Raw genomic sequence first — 20,349 nt, forward strand, 5'->3', positions numbered from 1 at the left:
TAAGCAATTCATAGTCACACATGCACAAGAACCTTGCGGTTCGCCCACCAATATGGCAATATGTAGTTCATAAATCTTATGTTTCATAGTTAAGATACATGTAGGAACAGGAGAGTCTACAACAGTAACTTGGAAAAAGTACATGAAATTCGAGAAAGGGTTTACATGAAAAGTGATGGAACATGAGAAAGTTTTAATCAGTGTGATCTACAAACATCTCTTGCATCATCTGTTAGGAAGGGTGTCAAGTAGAGCCCTTCTTGTGGCTAAAGCTCTTGATGCTTTTCACTGGCAACATGGCCTTTATTCTTCTCAGCCTGCAGCTTCTCAAAAACCTCTTCGAATGAAGGATCTCCTGGTCTTCTAAATAGTTGATCTCCTATCTTAATCTCATAAGCCTCTGATTGGCTCAACAAGAACTCTTTCAACTAAATAATTGCAAAGTCAAGAAATGGTATGAGAAGTGAGTTTAGCAACTTATAATCATTGCAAGTCACTGGCAACGAATAAAAGCAGACCAGCATGTAAATTGAAAAAATAAAAGTGTAAGGCATGGGGATGATTGTGAAAATTGCACGTGCAGAGAGGAGGTGTTTGTAATTTAAGGCGGTGTAACGTAATAATCCAAAAAAAAGAAAGCAAGATATCGAATTATATTATATCATATCAGATCAAATGTTCGAACACATTAAACAGACACTTTTTCTGAAATTTCGAATTTGGATGATGACTACAGATAATGAAGGCACGACAAACGTAGAAAACCATAGGTTACATGCTCTCAATTGCCTTCTCGATGTCAAGCACGATAACAAAATTTAAGATGAACTGGTGGCCTTTATCAGGAAGTTAGGTGAACAAGATTATAACAGATAAGAACTAGGAAAATCATTTTGCCCACAGAATGACAGGAGCATTTTCTGCACACTAACTGAATCTTTTCTCAGTTAAACATTTATAAAGAGTTTTCAGGAGCACAATAACGAAAGAATGAAACAAACCTCCAGAGCATCTTGACCCTTTTGCATGGTAAACATGATGGTACTCACATCAACACCCGAGAACTTGGCCTCAATTGCTCCTGTTCTTGCAACCTTGGTCCATTTCACGGCAATTTCTGATACCGTCTCCTGTAAGAAGAGATGTATGAGCAAACCCAAAGTTACTATCAATAGTTTTATGGAAAGCAAACGGCAATATAGGAAATAGAATAATCTGAGGTCAGTGTGATCGAAGTGATGCCTGAACTATACAGATTCAAACCTATTCTCCAAACTAAGGCCATTCTTGAGATCGGAAACACTACTGGTTCTGGGAGTCTGGAACTTGTTGTGTCGGAAACAGTACATTTGAACTCTATTTCATTGTACTCTGGCTATATCGAAACGCTCTACATTGATTTTTATATTGTATAGAAAGAAAATGTGATCGAACTTGAATTTCATTTATTCGTTTCTTTTCTTATTTATTTGCCTAGGATCTTAATCTAAGTGCATTTAATTCTCTTCAGTTTATTGCCTCTACTTCGCATGTTTTCTTAGTTTTGCAGAGGAAATTTTCCATCAGCAACCAGAACATGTGCCCACATGCCTTTCCCCCATCTATCTCCGCATTATAAGCTCACAATTTTCCCAAATAATTAAGTTGCAACAAAAAACAACAACAACAGTTCAGCTAAAACCAAAACCCCATAACTGAATTTAGAAAGAAAAAGAGGCCAATAATCTATCGAACTTTAACTGAAGTGAAAATACAGCACATAATGAAGTCAGTTGATTACCGGAGTCCGGGGAGTGCCGGGTCGGAGCTTGACGAACCCGAAAACGGGTCCCTGCTGGCGCTTCATCATTTCATCCTGCATCTCCTGGAGCCCCATTTTGGTGAAGTCCGTGGGCGGGGGGTCGAATTCGGGTTGGTTCTTCGGCTTGCCCCATTCTCTCCAGGCCTCGTCCTCCTCGTCGTCGACGACGTCGTCCAGTTCGTCCGGTATGTGGACCTTTGCTTCGGAAAATCTGTAAATTCTGCATGTTTGGGTGGCAACTAAGAGCAGGAGGAGAAGGAGAAGGTGGAAACGAGCAGTTGGGTTTACCATTTTTATAGGCAAAAATGGTTTCATGGAGCGAGTTCGATCCGGGGCAGTATATATAGGTTGAGGGGGGCGCACGATTTCTTATCCTACGCACTTGAAATGATGAGGCAAAGGGCATGATTTGAAATAGAAAGAGCAGCTAAAAGCGGGCGAGCCGCTTTTTAGTTGGGCCTAACGGGCTGTTCAATATATAATAGTTGGATCTCCATATTGGGCTTTTTTTAGGAAAATAAAGCCCAACTTGTGAGGCTATATCTATACTAGAAGCGAGTAATTATATACAACACATGAAGATGAGAATCAAATTATAAGATGTGCTTATTGGGAGAGGTGATGATTGGTTAGAAATGATGTGCTTATTGGGAGAGGTGATGATTGGTTAGAAATTGAAGTGGCTCTACACCTACATTAAACGGTCATCACCCTTTCTGCCTTTGCCCACAAATCACATTTTCTTGATAGCCATAGCCCACAAAAAGGGCATAATTGCCTTTTAGTGGTCAAGTAAGACATTTTCTTGATCAACAGTTAATAATCAACGGCTGATATTTTTTATGAAGCATGAAAAGAAATATAATATATAAAAAGATATTTATATTTTTAAAATTTCATACGATGATATAATCTCGAGAATATTAATAATTACCAACAACTCCTTAAATTAGTATTTAGTAGAACCAATGAATAGAAACAATCACACGCACAGACATAGGCAACTCAAACGAATTGACACACATTGGAATCTTGGATCTTGCATCACTTGGGGTATAAGGGTAGAATAAAAATCCAAATTTGCCTTAATTTTCTGGAAGCAGGCAGGTGCATGCACTTAGATTATTTTATAGCATCAGCTGATGCACCCCTACCCTGCCCATTCTTACCATTTCAAAACTAGGAATAAACAAACACACAAATGCGTGTACGATGTTCGACATTATTAATAAACATACAACAATTTATTTAGAAAACACATCTCATGCAATGTATTTCATATTGGTGGCGTTCATGATTATTCATCTTTGCTTGGGTCCCATTTAGATTAATATATATTTTTTTCATTGGATCTCCAAAAATTGGACCTGGGATCTTAAAATTCACTTAGAAGAATCTTTGGAGTTGTCTCAAATTAATAATTTGTGGATTGAAATGAAAATTCAGCGCTTGTAAAGCATATTATATCTTCGTATGAAAATTAAACAATATTATACGAGAAAAAGAAAATTTTAAGGGATTTTTCGTACTTTGATTTTTATTTATTTTTTAAAAATTATGAATTGATATTATAACATGCTTTTCGATATTTTTCGACATAATTTACAATCAATTTGAACATATTCCATCTCATATTAAAAAATAAATAAATACCACAATAATTAGGGGGTCCATCATGAAAATTTCTAAATCAAAGAAATTAAAAAAAAATGACAAGCAAAAAAACAAAATCAAGAAAAGTGCAGCATAGCCAATCATCAATCATCACACACACTGCCACAGAACAGAAGAGAGAGAGAGAGAGAGAGAAAATTGTTTTTGTTTTTCTTTCTTTTCCCTCCTATAAAAGCGCAGAGCTATCCTTCATTTTTATGCACAGAGAAAGTGCTGAAGCCCATATATAGTCATCATCATTATATTTACAGGAGCTTCACTCCAAGCTTCAATGGCGGCTCTTAGCAACCTCATGAAGAAAAGATCCCATTTTTCCATCTTCAAAGAGAAATTCTTCTCTACTACCGCCTCCGCCAGCCCTTTAGTTGATTCTCCTTCGTTTGCTCAGAGGCTCAGAGATCTGCCCAAAGATCTCCCTGGTACCAATATCAAGAAAGAAGTTTCTCAGGTACTATTCAATCTCATCCACGCACTCACATGTGCACGTGTGTGTTTGTGTTCTTGTTACGGTCATTGCCACATTTCGTTAACCGAGAGGTGGGCCGTGAAGAAGTCACTTTCTCTTTGTCTTATTCTTCCTCCGAGCTCTCTTCCCACCTCAATTTCCATGTATCGGCAGTCGGGAGAAGTTGAGATAACTCTGAAATTTAGTTCTATACGAAGAAGTTGCCAAAATTGTCACTTTCTCTTTATCCAAGTTGCCCCATGCGTACACGCCTTTCTCCTACATGGATGATTGGGTGTTCTTGGACACAAAAAAAAGATAAACAGATGGGATTTCTTGGCGGCCCTTCTTGCTCTTTCATAATATAGAATGGAGTTTTGTTTTTTGTATTTTGTTTTTAATTTATTTTCCTTATATATATGTGTGTGTGTGTGTGTTGTGTCTTGCTTTTGAGCTATGAGAAAATAGTGACGGATCATTCTTTGACAATTCGGTACAGCTTATTGGAAGAACACCACTTGTTTACCTTAACAAAGTAACAGAGGGATGTGGTGCTTATGTAGCTGTTAAACAAGAAATGATGCAGCCTACTGCTAGCATCAAAGACAGGTAGGTATCCAATTTCCTCCTCTTCCTTTGTTATCAATCCAAACTACTTGATACTCGATCCAGGGTTGAGCACTGAAAACTCGTTTGGGCTCAGTTTGGCTAACATAAATGATCAAACTTGAAGACATTTTAGCTAAAACGATAAGATTTAACATAAAAAAGTTAAGCTACTTGAGCTCGATTCATAGTCAAATATTTCAAACAGTTTTTGGAGCTGAGTAAAATTAAAATAGGTCTGAATAGTAAAGTGGTTGCTTTGACTCAATTTGTTTTCACGCACCGTCATAATCAAGATACGTAAAAGTCTTTGCTTATTTTACCAGACCAGCATATGCTATGATCACAGATGCAGAAAAGAAAGGTCTGATCACGCCAGGAAAGGTCAGTAAAACTCTGCTTCTATTTGTTCAATATGAATTACCACACTACACGGATCGAATAAAATAAAATGTTGTTGCATAAATTTCGTAAAAACATCGATGTTCTGCCTTTTGGTTTCAGACGACGTTGATTGAGCCCACCTCGGGAAATATGGGAATCAGCATGGCATTTATGGCAGCAATGAAAGGTTACAAAATGGTACTCACAATGCCCTCTTACACTAGCTTGGAGAGGAGGGTGACTATGAGGGCGTTTGGAGCCGATTTGATCCTCACTGATCCCACCAAGGGAATGGGAGGCACAGTTAAAAAAGCTTACGAGCTTCTGGAATCGACACCTGATGCTTTCATGCTTCAGCAGTTCTCCAATCCTGCCAATACGCAGGTTCTGATCAGACTTTTGGAGTTCTTTTTTCAATATAGCAGCAACTAAGATCGTTTGGTTTTCAAGTTTCCGTGTAGATTCATGTGGTTGATTAGCCTGTGTAATGGATGATAGGTGCATTTCGAGACGACTGGCCCTGAGATATGGGAGGACACTAACGGTAAGGTCGATATTTTCATTATGGGGATCGGAAGTGGAGGCACTGTCTCTGGTGTTGGGCAGTACCTGAAGTCGAAAAATCCTGATGTCAAGGTAATAAACATTAGATACTAACTTTAGACACGACTAGTTGATTTGTTTGTTCAGATTGCCTTATCAATTTCCGCCTGTTATTCTCTAGATTTATGGACTTGAGCCAGAAGAGAGCAATATTCTGAATGGTGGTAAACCAGGTATCATGTCAACATAAAAAATCTTATGTCATCAAATAATTTTCAAAGTTTAAGAAAGGAACAGGTAGTTTGGAGCTGTGGTTGTTGGATAGACAATTTTATTTAGCATCCAAGAATTGATTGAATCCATTAAATAATTACTGATAAGATAAAAAAAACTGTGTTGAACCAGGTCCTCATCACATTACTGGCAATGGGGTCGGGTTCAAGCCTGACATCCTCGATATGGATGTGATGGAAGAAGTTCTCATGGTAATCATTGTTTGCTTGTTTCATAGCACAGTAGTTACTCGCTGTAAAACTAACAACAAAGTCCTCACCAGGTTTCTAGTGAAGATGCTGTTAATATGGCCAGAGAATTGGCTCTCAAGGAAGGTCTCATGGTAATATACACAGCTCGGTCTCCACTCTTACATTCCTTGCAAAACAATGGTTTTGTTCTTAAAGTCTTGGCTTGGCTTACATAGGTTGGGATATCATCGGGAGCTAACACGGTTGCGGCTCTTAGACTTGCCAGGAGGCCCGAAAACAAAGGCAAACTCATTGTGGTATGAGTTCAATACGAGTTTCGCTCTTTTATTTCAGCTTTAACTCATCTCTCGTTTGAATTTTGTCTAATCTCGTCTCGGTGTTGAAAATTTGCTTGTTTCAGACTGTCCACCCGAGTTTTGGGGAACGATACTTGTCGTCCGTCTTGTTCCAGGAGCTGAGGAATGAAGCTGAGAAGATGCAGCCTGTTTCAGTCGACTAATGTGCTTCTGGAACACAGATTTTAAGTGATTCTCCTTAGCAGGAGGAGTTGCTGTTTTTATGTACTGCAAATCTTGAGATCCCTCAAGTGTTTGATGTATCAAATATCAGTTGTTTTTCTGTATCATTTAATGCCAATCCACTTTCTTCATGTGGTTTATTTTGATTTTGCTACCAAATACATACCCTTGTGTCTTAAAACCTAACATGTCCAAAAAATATAATAGATGTAAGAGATATTACACTGAGGTCTCCTAAAATTAAGGATATTAGTATAAAGTAAACATAGCATGAACCATCTAATGTTAAATATTTGTGAATCAATTTGAATATGAAATGCATGACACATTTTGTAATTGGCTGAGTCATTATTGTTGAACCATAATTCAAAGTACTTGCAACATACTGAAGTGGAAATTTTGAGATTAAGAATACACTTCTTTATTTTCGTAAAAAGAAAATGGTCAAATACTAAAATAAATTATCATATATTACATTTTGATTTACCTTTTCTTTTCGCCTCGTCAATTTTCATTTTTATTTATGCATTTTCGATAATGTCATTTTTTAAAATATTTTTTCTTACCTGACAATTATAAATAAGGGTATATTTATAGATCCGACTTTAGCTCAATTGGTAGGACGGAGGATTGTAGTTGGCTGCTGAAATTCTTAGGTCGTTGGTCCAAATTTGGACATATAAATACACAGTTCTATATCATTTGACTTTGATTCTTTTTTAACAATTCATGCATTACAGAATTAAATAGCTATTATTAGCCTTGCGAAATTCAAATACTGAGTAAATTAATGTTAAAGTTAAAAAATATCGACGTAAATATTTTTTTCCATATATGTAGAAAATTGCCAAAAAGAATTATATTAATAAGTAAAAATGTTGAATTTAAATATTTGACATTTTTGAGATTCAAAATCAGTATAAAATAATTAATTTAAGGATAAAAATTATTTTTTACCTTTAAAAGGAGGATTAATATTTAAACCCACATGAAGGCGAATAACATAAGACATTAATATAAATATTGGAATTGAACCCAAAAAAATAATAATAATAAGGACCTATTTGAAAAAATACAAAAGTGGTGGGGCATATTTATAATAATAAGATAATCATAACATTAAGATGTCGCCTCACCTAACCATGGTTAGTCCCGGGATGGGTGGAAATGACCGTAATGCCACTCTGACTGGAAACAATATTTTATGGCACCCTTATAAAAAGGGTGCCCTTAGGGCTTGGTTTGGCCCCCCCACCCGAAAGAAAATGGAAATTGCGTGAAGAATTGCTCTCACACACCGAGACGCACGCAGTGAGTGAGAGGGAATTTGGAGTGTTGGGGAGAGAAAAAAGGGAAAAATTAAAAAGAAAAATTCCGGCAAGTGCGGAAATCGCCGTCCATCAGATCGATCTGGGCCCTTCATTTCGCGCCAAAAATCTCTGATTTTTCGTTCCCCCCTCCCTTTTTTTTTGGTTCAGAGAATGGATTTTGATGCGGTTTAGGAGACGTATATATGCATGGAGGCGTACCCCCAAAATGTGGGACATGTGTCGGGGAAGTGAATTTTGGGATTTGGGATCAGAATTTTGAGACGACGGGGTTTTGACTCTGGAACAACCTTTAATTGTCAGAAGGTATTAACGGGAATTTATTGATTTTGTGTTTTTTGAATTTTTCCGGGGGGCGGGGGGGATCTACGGTGTTTGTTAAAATCTCGAACTCGATGAATGTTGTGAGTTTTACTAGAGCTGAATCGTTGTCGCCTTGAAATGAAGTCGTTTTTTGGACTCTCTTACTGTCTTCCATCGCATGGGGTTTTTATGGGAGTCTGTTGCACTCGTTCTTTTTGCTTCTAAGTGTTTGCTTAAATCTTGAGCTTGGTCAATTTCTTTGGGGGTCTTTCGAGGTTGAAATTTTTCGCAGGCATTCCGGTGCTGGGCCCCGCCGCCTTGGAACGATTTGACTCTGTCGCCAGTTTCAATTGTTGGAAGGGTGTAACAGGGATTCTGCAATTTTTTTTGCTTTTTGTTTCTTTTGAGGTGCGATATTAGTGTTTGTTGACAAAAGCCAGCTTGGTGTTTTTCGGGGGGATTTTTGAATTTTTTGCATGCAATCCGGTACTGGGCGTCAGCAAGGTGGAGGCGGGGGGCATGGGCGGAGTACGGCTGCATCCGCCTCTGCTTCACCATCCTCCTCTTCCTCCGCTGTTTCAGCCTTTGATCAGCAGCAGCAGCAACAGCAGCAACAACAAAGACTGGTTAGGTTTTTTCTCTGTTATCTGTGGATGTCTTGTATTCCGTTAGTAATCTGTTGAAGGATCTTTTAATTTTTTATTTTATTTTATTCATATAATTTAATATGACGTAGGTGACTTAATTTCTTTCTAACAATATGCTGCTTCTTTGCCGGATTAGTTGTCCCTTTTTGTGGTCTGTACGGTATTTCTCTTTGTTTAGGAGAATTGATTTATTCACTTCTGATTTCATGTTTACCATTGTGTGATGTTTGGGTTTTGGAAATAGAGTTATTAGTTCATGTTTCCCCTTGAACTCTGGTTATCTTTACATTACATTGGGATTTACAGATTTTATTTTTAGACAGCTTTCCCTTTATATATAAAGGGGGAACACGATTATCATTGTTTCTTTCTCAGTTCTCAGAAGTAGTACTAGAACTAGGTCTCATGTAACACTTGAGATGTAATGTAAATCTAAAACTTTTTCGGTTGTTAATTTGTCTGTTTCTATTGATCATCTCATGAGTAATCAGTTATATTGGTACTCTGTAAGATTCAAGCGTCCAAGGAGTTTACTACCCTGTTGTCAAAGAGTGGATATTCTATCTAGTTTGTTTCTAGGTCTTAACTTTTTAACTGGAATTTGATTTTGGCACTTGCATTTTTTCTTTTCCGTGTCGATCCATAGCTTCTTGATGCAGCATTTGCTACTTTCCCTGCAGTTTCACACGAGTTGTTTTAATTGCTGTACCTGTTTATGGATTTATGTTTATGGTTTGAGAATGACATGCCAAGACTAAGCACAGATATGGGCTTCGCAAATTATCTTACTGAACATCTTCTTAGCTTAAGCTTTAACTATGTTCACTCCTAGCAAGTAGCAACTGACGTTCACAGTCATTGCTGGACTTAAAATATTTGGAGAACAACCATTTCTTTGAAGTTTTACATTTGCACCTAATTCTTAGCTTCACTCTCTTTTGTCCATATATGTGCTTCTCACCAGTTTTTCTTGTATGCATATTAGAACTTTCATCCTTTCAGAATTCAGTTTGAAAGTTTTTATGCTTGGGTATCTTTGATGCAAATATATGAAAGAGATGAGAACGGTTTATAGCTGAAGGTGAAACTAATACATGGGTTTTCACTTTTCTCAAGGAGTCAGTAGAACTCCTCCCTTCTCTCCTCCCATGTAATCACTACCTTGATGCCTGAAAAACAGAAAAAGTGATGTTATTAGAAACTTCATTTACTAAAATTAGATTTTGCCTCTTCCCCAATTTTCTGCCAGAACACTACTGTAGAACTCCTTGATATCCTGGCTTTGACCCTAGGCGGTGACCTTAAAATCTGACCATCTAACCTTTAAAACAATCAATTGGTTCCTTCAGTGTTTATTGCTAATTTTTCTATGTTCAGTTTTTCTCTGGTTAATGTATTCAGCTCTTCTCTAGTTAGTTCAGCTTGTTGAAACTTTATCAAATTGTTTAGAGTTTCATTAATTTTCTCTTGTGGTATTATCTCGTCAGCCATTCAGTTTCACTCTCTATGATAATATTTCGTGGCAATCCTCTCGAGCTGCAAATGCTGGCTTGCTGTATCTTAGAGTTTCTGATTTAATTTCTCTGTACAGAACTCACATTTTGGAATTTCATTTGTAGTCTTTGCAGCAACAATTTCTGAGGAGACCTGAAGGAAATGATGCCCTTCTAGCGTACCAAGCTGGCAATGTTCATGGACTCCTTGGAGGGGCTAATTTTCCTGCAGCATCTGGGTCCATGCAGCTACCTCAACAACCCAGGAAGTTCATCGATCTGGGCCAACAGCATGGTACTTCCAAGGTCCCAGAACAGAGTCACAGTAGGAGTCAAGGTGTTGAGCAACAAATGTTGAATCCTATCCAACAGGCTTACTTACAATATGCATTCCAGGCAGCCCAACAGAAATCTGTACAATCTCAGCAGCAGATGAAACCAGGAATGTTTGGTTCTCTTGGAAAAGATCAAGAAATGCGGATGGGAAATATGCAGATGCAAGATCTCGTTTCCATCCAATCAGCAAATTCTCAGGCATCCTCCTCCAAGAAGTCATCTGAGCAGGTTGCGCAGAGTGACAAACAGGCAGATCACAGTCAGCGGCCTGCGCCCGACCATAGAACTGATCCAAAATTGAATCATCCTACACTACTTGGCCAAGTAATCCCATCGGCACCTATGTTGGGGCCACAATCTCAGCAAAATATGATGAACATGACGAGCAATCTGGCTGCACAGATGCAGGCAATGCAGGCTTTGGCGCTTGAGCGTAATATTGACCTGTCACATCCCGCAAATGCAAATGTAATGGCACAGCTTATTCCTCTCATGCAGACCAGAATGGTTGCTCAGCAGAAGGCAAATGAAAATACTGCTGCTATGCAGTCTGTATCTTTTGCAAAACAGCATGTTACCTCACCACAGATTGGTAACGAAAGTAGTCCACATGGTAACTCGTCAAGTGATGTCTCAGGGCAATCTGGTTCTTCTAAAGCTAGGCAGGCAGTTTCCCATAGTAATCTCGGTGTAACTTCAAGTGCAACTCTAGTTAACAACTCTGGCAACAAACCTGTGCAACAATTGTCTATGCACGGTAGAGACAACCACTTGCCCCCAAGGCTGCCTACTTTGCTCGGCCATGGAATACCTCCTGTGCATCCATCACAGTCATCTGGGAATGTGAGCCAAGGGGTTGAAAGCGTAGTAGCAAAAACTTCGGCCACTGTCCCAGATGCTCCTCAGGTTCAAAATGGCAGGCAATGCAATCGATCTCCACAATCTGTAACTCCATCTAATGATGGGGATGCAGGAATTGCATCAACATCTCAGGGTGGATCAGTTTCCCAGATGCGACAATCACATGTTGGGTTTACCAAGCAGCAACTGCATGTACTTAAGGCACAAATACTAGCATTTAGGCGCCTAAAGGTTAGATCATTATCCTTACACATCCAAATTCTTCACTGCGTTCGTCCAAATATGTCGTAATGGTTTTCTTTTCATTTTCCGCTTGATTCTTCAACGAAAACTTTGAATCATGTTTCTCTCATTTGCTCTGCTTGCAGAAAGGTGATGGAACTTTGCCACGTGAATTGCTCCAAGCCATTGCACCACCACCACTTGATTTGCAGGCACAACAGGTATCTCCACCCCCTGTAAGTGTTTGCAAGGATAGATCAGGTGGAGAAAATGTTAATGAGCATGCAAGAAATGTGGAATCAACTGAGAAGGGGCCTCAGGTTGTAAAATCACCAGCAGGAGTAAGTAATTTAAAAGAAGAAGGTTCAGGGGATAACAGGGCAGCTGCCTTAACAGTTAACGTGCAAAGCTCCACAACCACAGCAAGGGAGCCGAGATTTTTGGCTCCTCCCGGGAAAGAAGAGCAGCAGAGCCTTGGTAGTTCTGGGAAGTCTGAACAGGATCCTGAGCCAGGCAACCAGAAAACTCCTGTCAGGGGTGATGTTGCCGCCGACAGGGGTAAAGCAATTGCCACACAGTCAAATGTTTCAGATTCAATTCAAGTCAAGAAACCTATTCAAGCGAGTAACACAACCCAGCCTAAGGATGGTGGTTCGACTAGAAAGTATCATGGGCCTTTATTTGATTTCCCTGTCTTCACCAGGAAACACGAGACTCTTGGATCCTCTATGATGAACAATAATAATAATTTGACCCTAGCATATGATATTAAAGACCTTTTTGCTGATGAAGGTGGAGAGATCCGTAAAAGGAAAAGAGCAGAGAAAATAGAGAAGATTGATAAAATACTTGCTGTAAACTTAGAGAGAAAGAGAATTAGACCAGATCTTGTCATACGGCTACAAATTGAATCAAAAAAGCTTCAGCTTGCAGAGTGTCAGGCACGCTTAAGGGATGAGATTGAACAACAACAGCAAGAAATAATGGCTATGCCTGATAGACCATATCGGAAATTTGTTCGACTGTGTGAGCGTCAACGTCAAGAGCTTAACAGGCAATCACAGGCCAATCAGAAGGCAATTAGGGAGAAGCAACTGAAATCCATATTCCAGTGGCGCAAGAAGCTTCTTGAGGCTCATTGGGGCATCCGTGATGCTCGAACTGCCCGCAATAGAGGAGTCCACAAATATCATGAAAGGATGCTGAGGGAGTTCTCCAAGAGAAAGGATGATGACCGCAATAAAAGGATGGAAGCTTTGAAAAATAATGATGTAGAAAGATATAGGGAGATGTTGCTGGAACAACAAACTAACATACCTGGGGAAGCTGCAGAAAGATATGCTGTTCTGTCATCGTTTTTAACACAAACTGAAGAGTATCTTCACAAGCTTGGAAGTAAAATAACAGCTGCTAAAAATCAGCAGGAGGTCGAGGAAGCAGCTAATGCTGCTGCAGCTGCCGCACGTGCACAGGCATTCTCTCTGCTCTCTCTCCCCCCACCCCCTGGTTGGCACACTAAGCACACTAGAGAACTAACAATGTCAAGGAGCTCCTATTGAGGCAAAGAAAATTCTGAGGCATTAGCGTCATGCATTACAGTTGTGTATTTGTTTTCATATTATTATATATCTGGATAAGGAAAAGATTTTTCCATACAAAATTATGGTACTTTTACACCTTACTAGCAGCAAAGTTAATGCTATGAGCACTACAACATTGTCATCTCAAGCATTAAGTAATAGTGAAATCCTTACTCACCTATACTTGACATTATTGGGAAACATGTTTCTTGAGAAGCTTCGTAACAATATATTTCCAAATGTTTAACCTAGTTGTCTTTGCTTTGTGAAACGAGTGTTATTCCTAACATTGTCACACTTGGATTTTGCTATTCTCATTAAGTTCGTTTTCTGGATTAAAGGGTCTTTCTGAAGAAGAAGTAAGAGCTGCTGCTGCCTGTGCCAGAGAAGAAGTGATGATAAGGAATCGCTTTTCTGAGATGAATGCACCAAGAGATAGTTCATCAGTTAACAAGTAAGCTTTTGTTTTGCCATTACTTGATAATTGACATCCAGATGTCAATAGGGAACGACTTATGGTCAACTTGGGAATGTTTTTATGCTGTCAACTTTCCTATTGAATGTGATATCTGTAATTTTCCCCTTTATGTTCAGTGTTTGCTAGTCTATTTTGGACATGTCACTTGGATACTTCCATTGCTTTGCACTTAGAATAGTTTAACTTAAAGTGTCATTCTGTGTTACGGTAATGACTTTTGGCATAATATCACTGTACTTCCTTTCTTTCTGTGTTTCACCAGGTATTACAATCTTGCACATGCTGTCAATGAAAAGGTCATTAGGCAGCCCTCAATGTTACGAGCTGGAACGCTACGCGATTATCAGCTGGTCGGTGTCTTTCAATTTTGACCTCTATCATTGTCCTTTGGTTGATTAGTTTTAAACTTGACTTTGACTTGTGTGTTTCTTATTTAAATATTGACTTTACTCGAATATGCAGGTGGGTCTGCAATGGATGTTATCTTTATACAACAACAAATTAAATGGAATTTTGGCTGATGAGATGGGTCTTGGAAAGACTGTGCAGGTGAGTTATTGTAAATTAATATCCCTTTGAAGGTTTGCCTGTTTCCATGTATGTAAAAAGAGAAAATCTCTTAATAGATGATTTATCGCATGATGCTTGTTGGAGCTGATGTATTTCCTTTCTTCATTCTTTGGGGTTAAAGAGCTCTACATTTCTGCACTTGTGGAAGTTTATGGATGCATATGTCAAATATTTTGGTATATGTTTTCTTATACAGGTCATGGCCTTGATTGCGTATTTGATGGAGTTCAAAGGGAACTATGGTCCGCATCTTATTATTGTTCCTAATGCTGTTCTCGTGAACTGGAAGGTAGTTTTTTTTGTAGTTCCATTCAAATTCTTCTTACTTCTCCCTTAACATTTCTGATCAATGTTACATCCCAGAGTGAATTGCACAATTGGCTTCCAACTGTTTCCTGCATATATTACGTTGGTGGGAAGGACCAAAGATCGAAATTGTTTTCTCAAGTAAGAAGATAAATATATGTTCATTTAACCATAACTCCTTAAATTTCCTTATGTTTTAATCAGTGTCCTTTTGTTTCATGTGCTGTATAGGAAGTGTTAGCCTTGAAGTTTAATGTCCTCGTGACCACCTATGAGTTCGTTATGTATGATCGTTCAAAACTTTCAAAAATTGATTGGAAATATATTATAATTGATGAAGCACAACGGATGAAGGACAGAGAGTCTGTATTAGCTCGTGATCTTGATAGATATCGCTGCCAAAGGCGCTTGCTTCTCACAGGGACGCCATTGCAGGTGTGCTTTTTGGTTAATGGAGTTTCCCTTAATTGAATTATAATTTAGTTTTCTCTAGTATAACTTTATATCATGAAATCTTGTTGACTGGCTAATTAAAGTTGAGAGATTCTGATTATACTCCTGTCCAAAATTCCCCGAGTACTTTTCTAATTGACTTGGAGAGGTAAAAAAGATCAAGGATTTTAGTGTTTTTGTGATATTCCCTTGAAAAGTAGTAGGTGGACTGGTGTTAAATCATTTCTTCGAATGGAGTATTTCGGGAGACTAAGTTCAAATTTTAGAATCTCGAGTCTTCACTGTGGGACGCACAAGAAATAAATAAAAAGGAATGGTAAAACCTGTGCCATACAGTTCAACCCCTTCTTAATGCGAAAAGATGAATCAGACATCATTTCAGAAGACGGGGCGGTTCTGGATTTTTTTAAACAGATTTCTCCTGGATCAGTGAATTTTTGTGATTCCATGAGGTCCATGCCTATTCATTGGATATGAGGTGGATTCCATCCTCTTGAATGAGGAAAAATATATTGGTTCATGCACTTGCACTGGGATCACCCCAACCTCTCTTTGTATGCAGAACGATCTTAAAGAACTTTGGTCTCTTCTGAACCTTCTGCTCCCAGAAGTCTTTGATAATCGAAAAGCATTCCATGATTGGTTCTCTCAACCATTCCAAAAAGAAGGCCCCACGCACAATGCTGAGGATGACTGGCTCGAGACTGAGAAGAAGGTGATAATTATCCATAGACTTCATCAAATTTTAGAGCCTTTTATGCTCAGGCGTCGTGTTGAAGATGTGGAAGGATCACTTCCTCCAAAGGTATGGCTTCGTAGAATATGGGTATCTTGTGGTGTGGATTACTTCTAATTTGATTTCAAATGCAGGTTTCAATTGTTATGAAATGCAGAATGTCTGCAATACAGAGTGCCATTTATGATTGGATAAAATCCACTGGCACTCTTAGGGTTGATCCTGAGGATGAAAGGCGCAAGGTTCAAAAGAATCCAATTTATCAGGCTAAAACTTACAAAACTTTAAACAATAGATGCATGGAGCTAAGAAAAGCCTGCAATCATCCTTTGCTAAATTACCCATATTTCAGTGACTTTTCGAAGGATTTTCTTGTGAGATCATGCGGAAAATTGTGGGTTCTGGACAGGATTTTGATTAAGCTTCAGAGAACTGGACATAGGGTGCTGCTCTTTAGTACCATGACTAAGCTTCTTGACATAATGGAAGAATATTTACAGTGGCGAAGGCTTGTATTCAGAAGAATCGATGGGATGACTAGTTTGGAAGACCGTGAAAGTGCTATCGTGGAATTTAACCGTCCAGATACTGATTGCTTTATTTTCTTGCTCAGCATTCGTGCTGCAGGACGGGGTCTGAATCTTCAGTCTGCTGACACAGTCATCATATATGATCCAGATCCAAATCCAAAAAATGAGGAACAGGCTGTGGCTCGAGCCCATCGTATTGGGCAGACTAGGGAGGTGAAAGTCATTTATATGGAAGCTGTGGTAGACAAAATATCCAGTCATCAGAAAGAAGATGAATTCAGGAACGGAGGAACAGTTGATTCAGATGACGACCTTGCTGGCAAGGACCGATACATGGGTTCAATTGAAAGTTTGATTCGAAATAATATCCAACAGTATAAGATTGACATGGCTGATGAAGTTATTAATGCTGGGCGGTTTGATCAGAGGACCACACATGAAGAGAGGCGGCTGACTTTGGAAACCCTGTTGCATGATGAAGAAAGATACCAAGAAACAGTTCATGATGTTCCATCGCTTCATGAGGTGAACCGCATGATTGCCAGGAGCGAGGAAGAAGTAGAGCTCTTTGATCAGATGGATGAAGAACTTGACTGGGCAGAGGACATGACTCGTTACGATCAGGTTCCTGATTGGCTTCGTGCTAGTACAAAAGAAGTAAATGCCACCATTGCAAATTTATCAAAGAAGCCATCAAAGAATGCTTTATATGGAGGAGCTATTGGCATGGATTCCACTGAAGTAGCCTCTGAAACCGAGAGAAAAAGGGGGAGACCCAGGGGAAAAATTCCCATTTATACTGAATTGGATGAAGAAAATGGAGAATTTTCAGAAGCCAGTTCCGAGGATAGGAATGGATATTCCATTCAGGAAGAAGAAGGAGAAATCGGGGAGTTTGAAGATGATGAGTCCACTGAGGCGCCTCGAGTTAATAAAGATCAATCGGAAGAAGATGGTCCTGTTTCTGCTGATGGATACGAGTACCAAAGAGCTTTGGACAGCGTCAGAAACAATAATATAATTGAAGAAGCGGGTTCATCTGGATCATCTTCACACAATAGAAAATTAATGCGAATGGTATCTCCATCTGTATCTTCTCAAAAGTTTGGATCACTTTCTGCTTTGGATAGTAGGTCCAACTCCCGATCAAAGAAGTTGGTATGTCTCTCACATGGTTTATGATTTTCTATAATGATCAATTTCAAAAAACTAACCCCCCTTCTCGTAGTTTTGACTTTGACCTTCAGTATCTCACAAGCTTCCTAATTTCCAGGCAGACGAGTTAGAAGAAGGAGAAATTGCTGTCTCGGGGGATTCTCCAATGGACCAACAGCAATCTGGTAGCTGGATCCAAGAGCGTGAAGAAGGTGAAGACGAACAGGTGTTGCAGCCTAAGGTAAAACGGAAGAGGAGTATACGACTTCGCCCCCGTCATACTACGGAGAGGTCAGAGGAGAAGCACAGTGACAAGTCATCTCTTCGCCGAGCTGATCCTTCTCAGTTGCCGTTCCAGGTGGACCATAAATACAAGTCTCAAGCAAGGGAAGACCGTGCACATAAGGTCCTTGGAGATACTGTTTCACTGAAATCTGACAAAAATAATTCATCGGTCAAGGACAAACGAACTTTAGTCTCAAGGAAACAAGCAGCTAATGTACAGGGGTCCCTTAAATCTGGGAGAGTAACTTATGGCTCTGCTCCTGCAGATGATGCTACTGAAAATCTAAACTTGGACAGTAAAGTTGTGAAAGGGCCTAAAAGTACTGGCAATATAATGTCTGAGGTCATCCAGAGAAAGGTATGTTGTTCTAAGCACTCGGGTTTCTATAAGAACCTGGCAAGTAAATGAGAACTTTTTTTCAACCGCACCCCCCCCCCCCCTGCGCAGCCAAAAGAAAAAGGAAAAGAGAGGAAAAATGAAAGGAAGCCAAAAAGTTAAAGCAATTCTTTATCAAACTAAAGGTGAATTTTGTTTCTATTATTTATGCACAAACTTTGGATTTCACTGTATTTTTTGCCCGGGTATCCCAGCAGAAAGTGATTCTGGCCCAATATGATCTTTTAAGGAAAATGCATAAAATCAAGGTCAAAAGTACAATGTTGTACTGGGTGACTTAGATGTCCATATTGTTGGACTGGGTATGGTGATGTTATGGTTCTGTTCTCCTTTTCACTCTTTCAGAAGATATGCTTGCTATTTGTAATTGAGCAATGATTTGTCATCCAGTTAAAACCAAGCAGATGACATTTGGTTTTTGCTGAATTTATCATGCAAAATTACTTTCAATTAGACTAGGACATATCTTGGCAAGTTTTAGGCCAGCGTCTCTCTCCCATTTCTTTTTGCTTATGTTACCTCGAGTTTCTTACCATTGCTCACTTAGGATTTATTCTCCTATTATTATTTTACAGTGCAAAAATGTTATAAATAAGCTCCAGAGAAGAATAGACAATGAAGGTCATCAAATAGTACCACTGCTAACTGAACTGTGGAGAAGAATTGAAAACTCCAGTGGGATTGGTGGGGCAGGAGATAACATTTTGGATTTAAGAAAGATCCAAATCCGTGTTGACAAGTTCGAGTACAGCGGAGTCATGGAGCTTGTATCTGATGTACAGCTTATGTTGAAGTGTGGCATGCAGTATCATGGGTTCTCATATGAGGTATGGTACTCCGTTCTATTCATTCTTTGTTATTTTGTAGTCTCCAAATTTAAGTCCAATTACACCTTCTACAGAAGCTATATTAACTAATCACTAGGAACTTTTTCTTGGATAATATATCACAAAGCCCTGGTGGACCTGTTCATTGGCGATGTTGCTCACCTTTGCTTTTTTCCTTCATACTGTGTATCTGGAGTAGCTTTCAATCTCCTAGTATGCAGATATGCTTCCTGTAGCCTGTTGTAACTGCATCTCTCCTCTTCAGTTGTTGAACCTATGAGAACATGCCTTTCTGAATTAATATTGTAAATCAGAACTGATTCAGAAGACATGTTTGAATGGTATTGCAAAGGGATATATTTCCAACTGTTTTAAAAGGCTAAAGCAACTTTTAGTTATTTAACAAGTTTCATGATGTAGCCTAGAAGAGTAAAGTCTCGTCTACCCCCTTTTTACATTGTTTGCTAATTAACTCCAAGCTTTTAGCTAAATGGACTGTATGATACAATGCAATATAGGTGAGATCGGAGGCAAGGAAAGTCCATGATCTCTTCTTTGATATATTGAACGTAGCATTTTCAGACACTGATTTTCGAGAGGCCAGAAATTCCATGTCTTTCTCTGCTTCTGTTGCTACACCAGCCACTGGTCCATCTTCAAGACAGGCGCCTGCTGGTCCAAGCAAGCGCCAAAAATCGGTAAAAGATGTGGATTCTGACAATAGTCCTTTCCAGAAGCCGCAGAGTCGAGCTCCCTTTCATACTGTTGAAAGCACTAAGGTCCGGAGCTATGTCCCTCACAAAGAATCGAAGCTTGGAAGTAGCAGTAGCCGGGAGCTTAGCCAACCAGATGATGCACGTCTGTTTACTCATCCTGGGGACCTTGTTATCTGCAAAAAGAAGAGGAAAGATAGGGAAAAGTCGGCTGCAAAGTCTGGGAGTGGATCTGCGGGTCCTCTCTCCCCTACTGGCCTAGGTCGTAGTATCAAAAGCCCAGGCTCGATTTCGGGTGCCAAGGATACAGGATCAAGCCAACAAAGTTCCACACAAGGGTGGGCTGCTCTGTCTCCTCAGCAAGGGAACAACAGTGGTGGCTCTGTTGGATGGGCGAATCCTGTAAAGAGGATGAGAACTGATGCTGGAAGGAGGCGTCCTAGCCATTTGTGACATTGAGAATTGCATTATGTAATTGTTTGAATGCCGAAAATCCGCTTATTGATTGAGAACGTGAATGTCCTGAAGTCTGATACTCCTGTTATTTGCTCTCGCCATTATGGCAGCCAATAGCTCAAGTCAGTTGTTTGTATATTTATCTATTTTTCGCTTGGTCATATATCTCTAATTGCCAACCTCAGATCAGATTTTGATATGATTTGTTTACTTATAT

The 20,349-nt window shown here is 39.3% G+C and overlaps 3 protein-coding genes across 4 annotated transcripts; 2 read left to right on the forward strand and 1 right to left on the reverse strand.

The window, feature by feature from the left end:
• Positions 1 to 39: 39 nt before the first annotated feature.
• LOC105172756 (LDL receptor wingless signaling/trafficking chaperone) lies at positions 40 to 2,205 on the reverse strand. The gene is made up of 3 exons (XM_011094335.3): positions 1,781 to 2,205; positions 1,002 to 1,130; positions 40 to 428 (listed from the first exon to the last, which is right to left on the reverse strand). Exons 1-3 carry the CDS (start codon positions 2,114 to 2,116, stop codon positions 267 to 269), a joined length of 627 nt encoding a protein of 208 aa, XP_011092637.1. The 5' UTR covers positions 2,117 to 2,205; the 3' UTR covers positions 40 to 266.
• A 1,414-nt stretch (positions 2,206 to 3,619) lies between these two features.
• CYSC1 (cysteine synthase C1) lies at positions 3,620 to 6,587 on the forward strand. Its single transcript, XM_011094345.3, has 10 exons — positions 3,620 to 3,923; positions 4,420 to 4,529; positions 4,853 to 4,910; positions 5,031 to 5,294; positions 5,409 to 5,546; positions 5,635 to 5,686; positions 5,859 to 5,938; positions 6,010 to 6,069; positions 6,154 to 6,234; positions 6,339 to 6,587. The coding sequence occupies exons 1-10, from the start codon at positions 3,747 to 3,749 to the stop codon at positions 6,435 to 6,437; spliced, it is 1,119 nt and encodes a 372-aa protein (XP_011092647.1). The 5' UTR covers positions 3,620 to 3,746; the 3' UTR covers positions 6,438 to 6,587.
• A 1,103-nt stretch (positions 6,588 to 7,690) lies between these two features.
• Positions 7,691 to 20,268, forward strand: BRM (transcription regulatory protein SNF2). Of its 2 annotated transcripts, XM_011094357.3 has the most exons (15): positions 7,691 to 8,090; positions 8,380 to 8,713; positions 10,354 to 11,655; positions 11,793 to 13,118; positions 13,568 to 13,680; positions 13,967 to 14,054; positions 14,167 to 14,253; positions 14,471 to 14,563; positions 14,638 to 14,721; positions 14,812 to 15,015; positions 15,596 to 15,838; positions 15,904 to 17,457; positions 17,573 to 18,097; positions 18,712 to 18,963; positions 19,482 to 20,268. In XM_011094357.3, exons 2-15 carry the CDS (start codon positions 8,564 to 8,566, stop codon positions 20,127 to 20,129), a joined length of 6,669 nt encoding a protein of 2,222 aa, XP_011092659.2. In that variant the 5' UTR covers positions 7,691 to 8,090; positions 8,380 to 8,563; the 3' UTR covers positions 20,130 to 20,268. The 2 variants fall into 2 exon arrangements, with proteins under 2 accessions (XP_011092659.2, XP_011092655.2); XM_011094353.3 differs by having other exon boundaries at positions 7,691 to 8,713.
• The last annotated feature ends 81 nt before the right edge of the window (positions 20,269 to 20,349 follow it).

The sequence above is a fragment of the Sesamum indicum genome, linkage group LG1 (genome assembly GCF_026168435.1).
Source record: "Sesamum indicum cultivar Baizhima isolate 11 linkage group LG1, ASM2616843v1, whole genome shotgun sequence".
NCBI lineage: Eukaryota > Viridiplantae > Streptophyta > Magnoliopsida > Lamiales > Pedaliaceae > Sesamum > Sesamum indicum.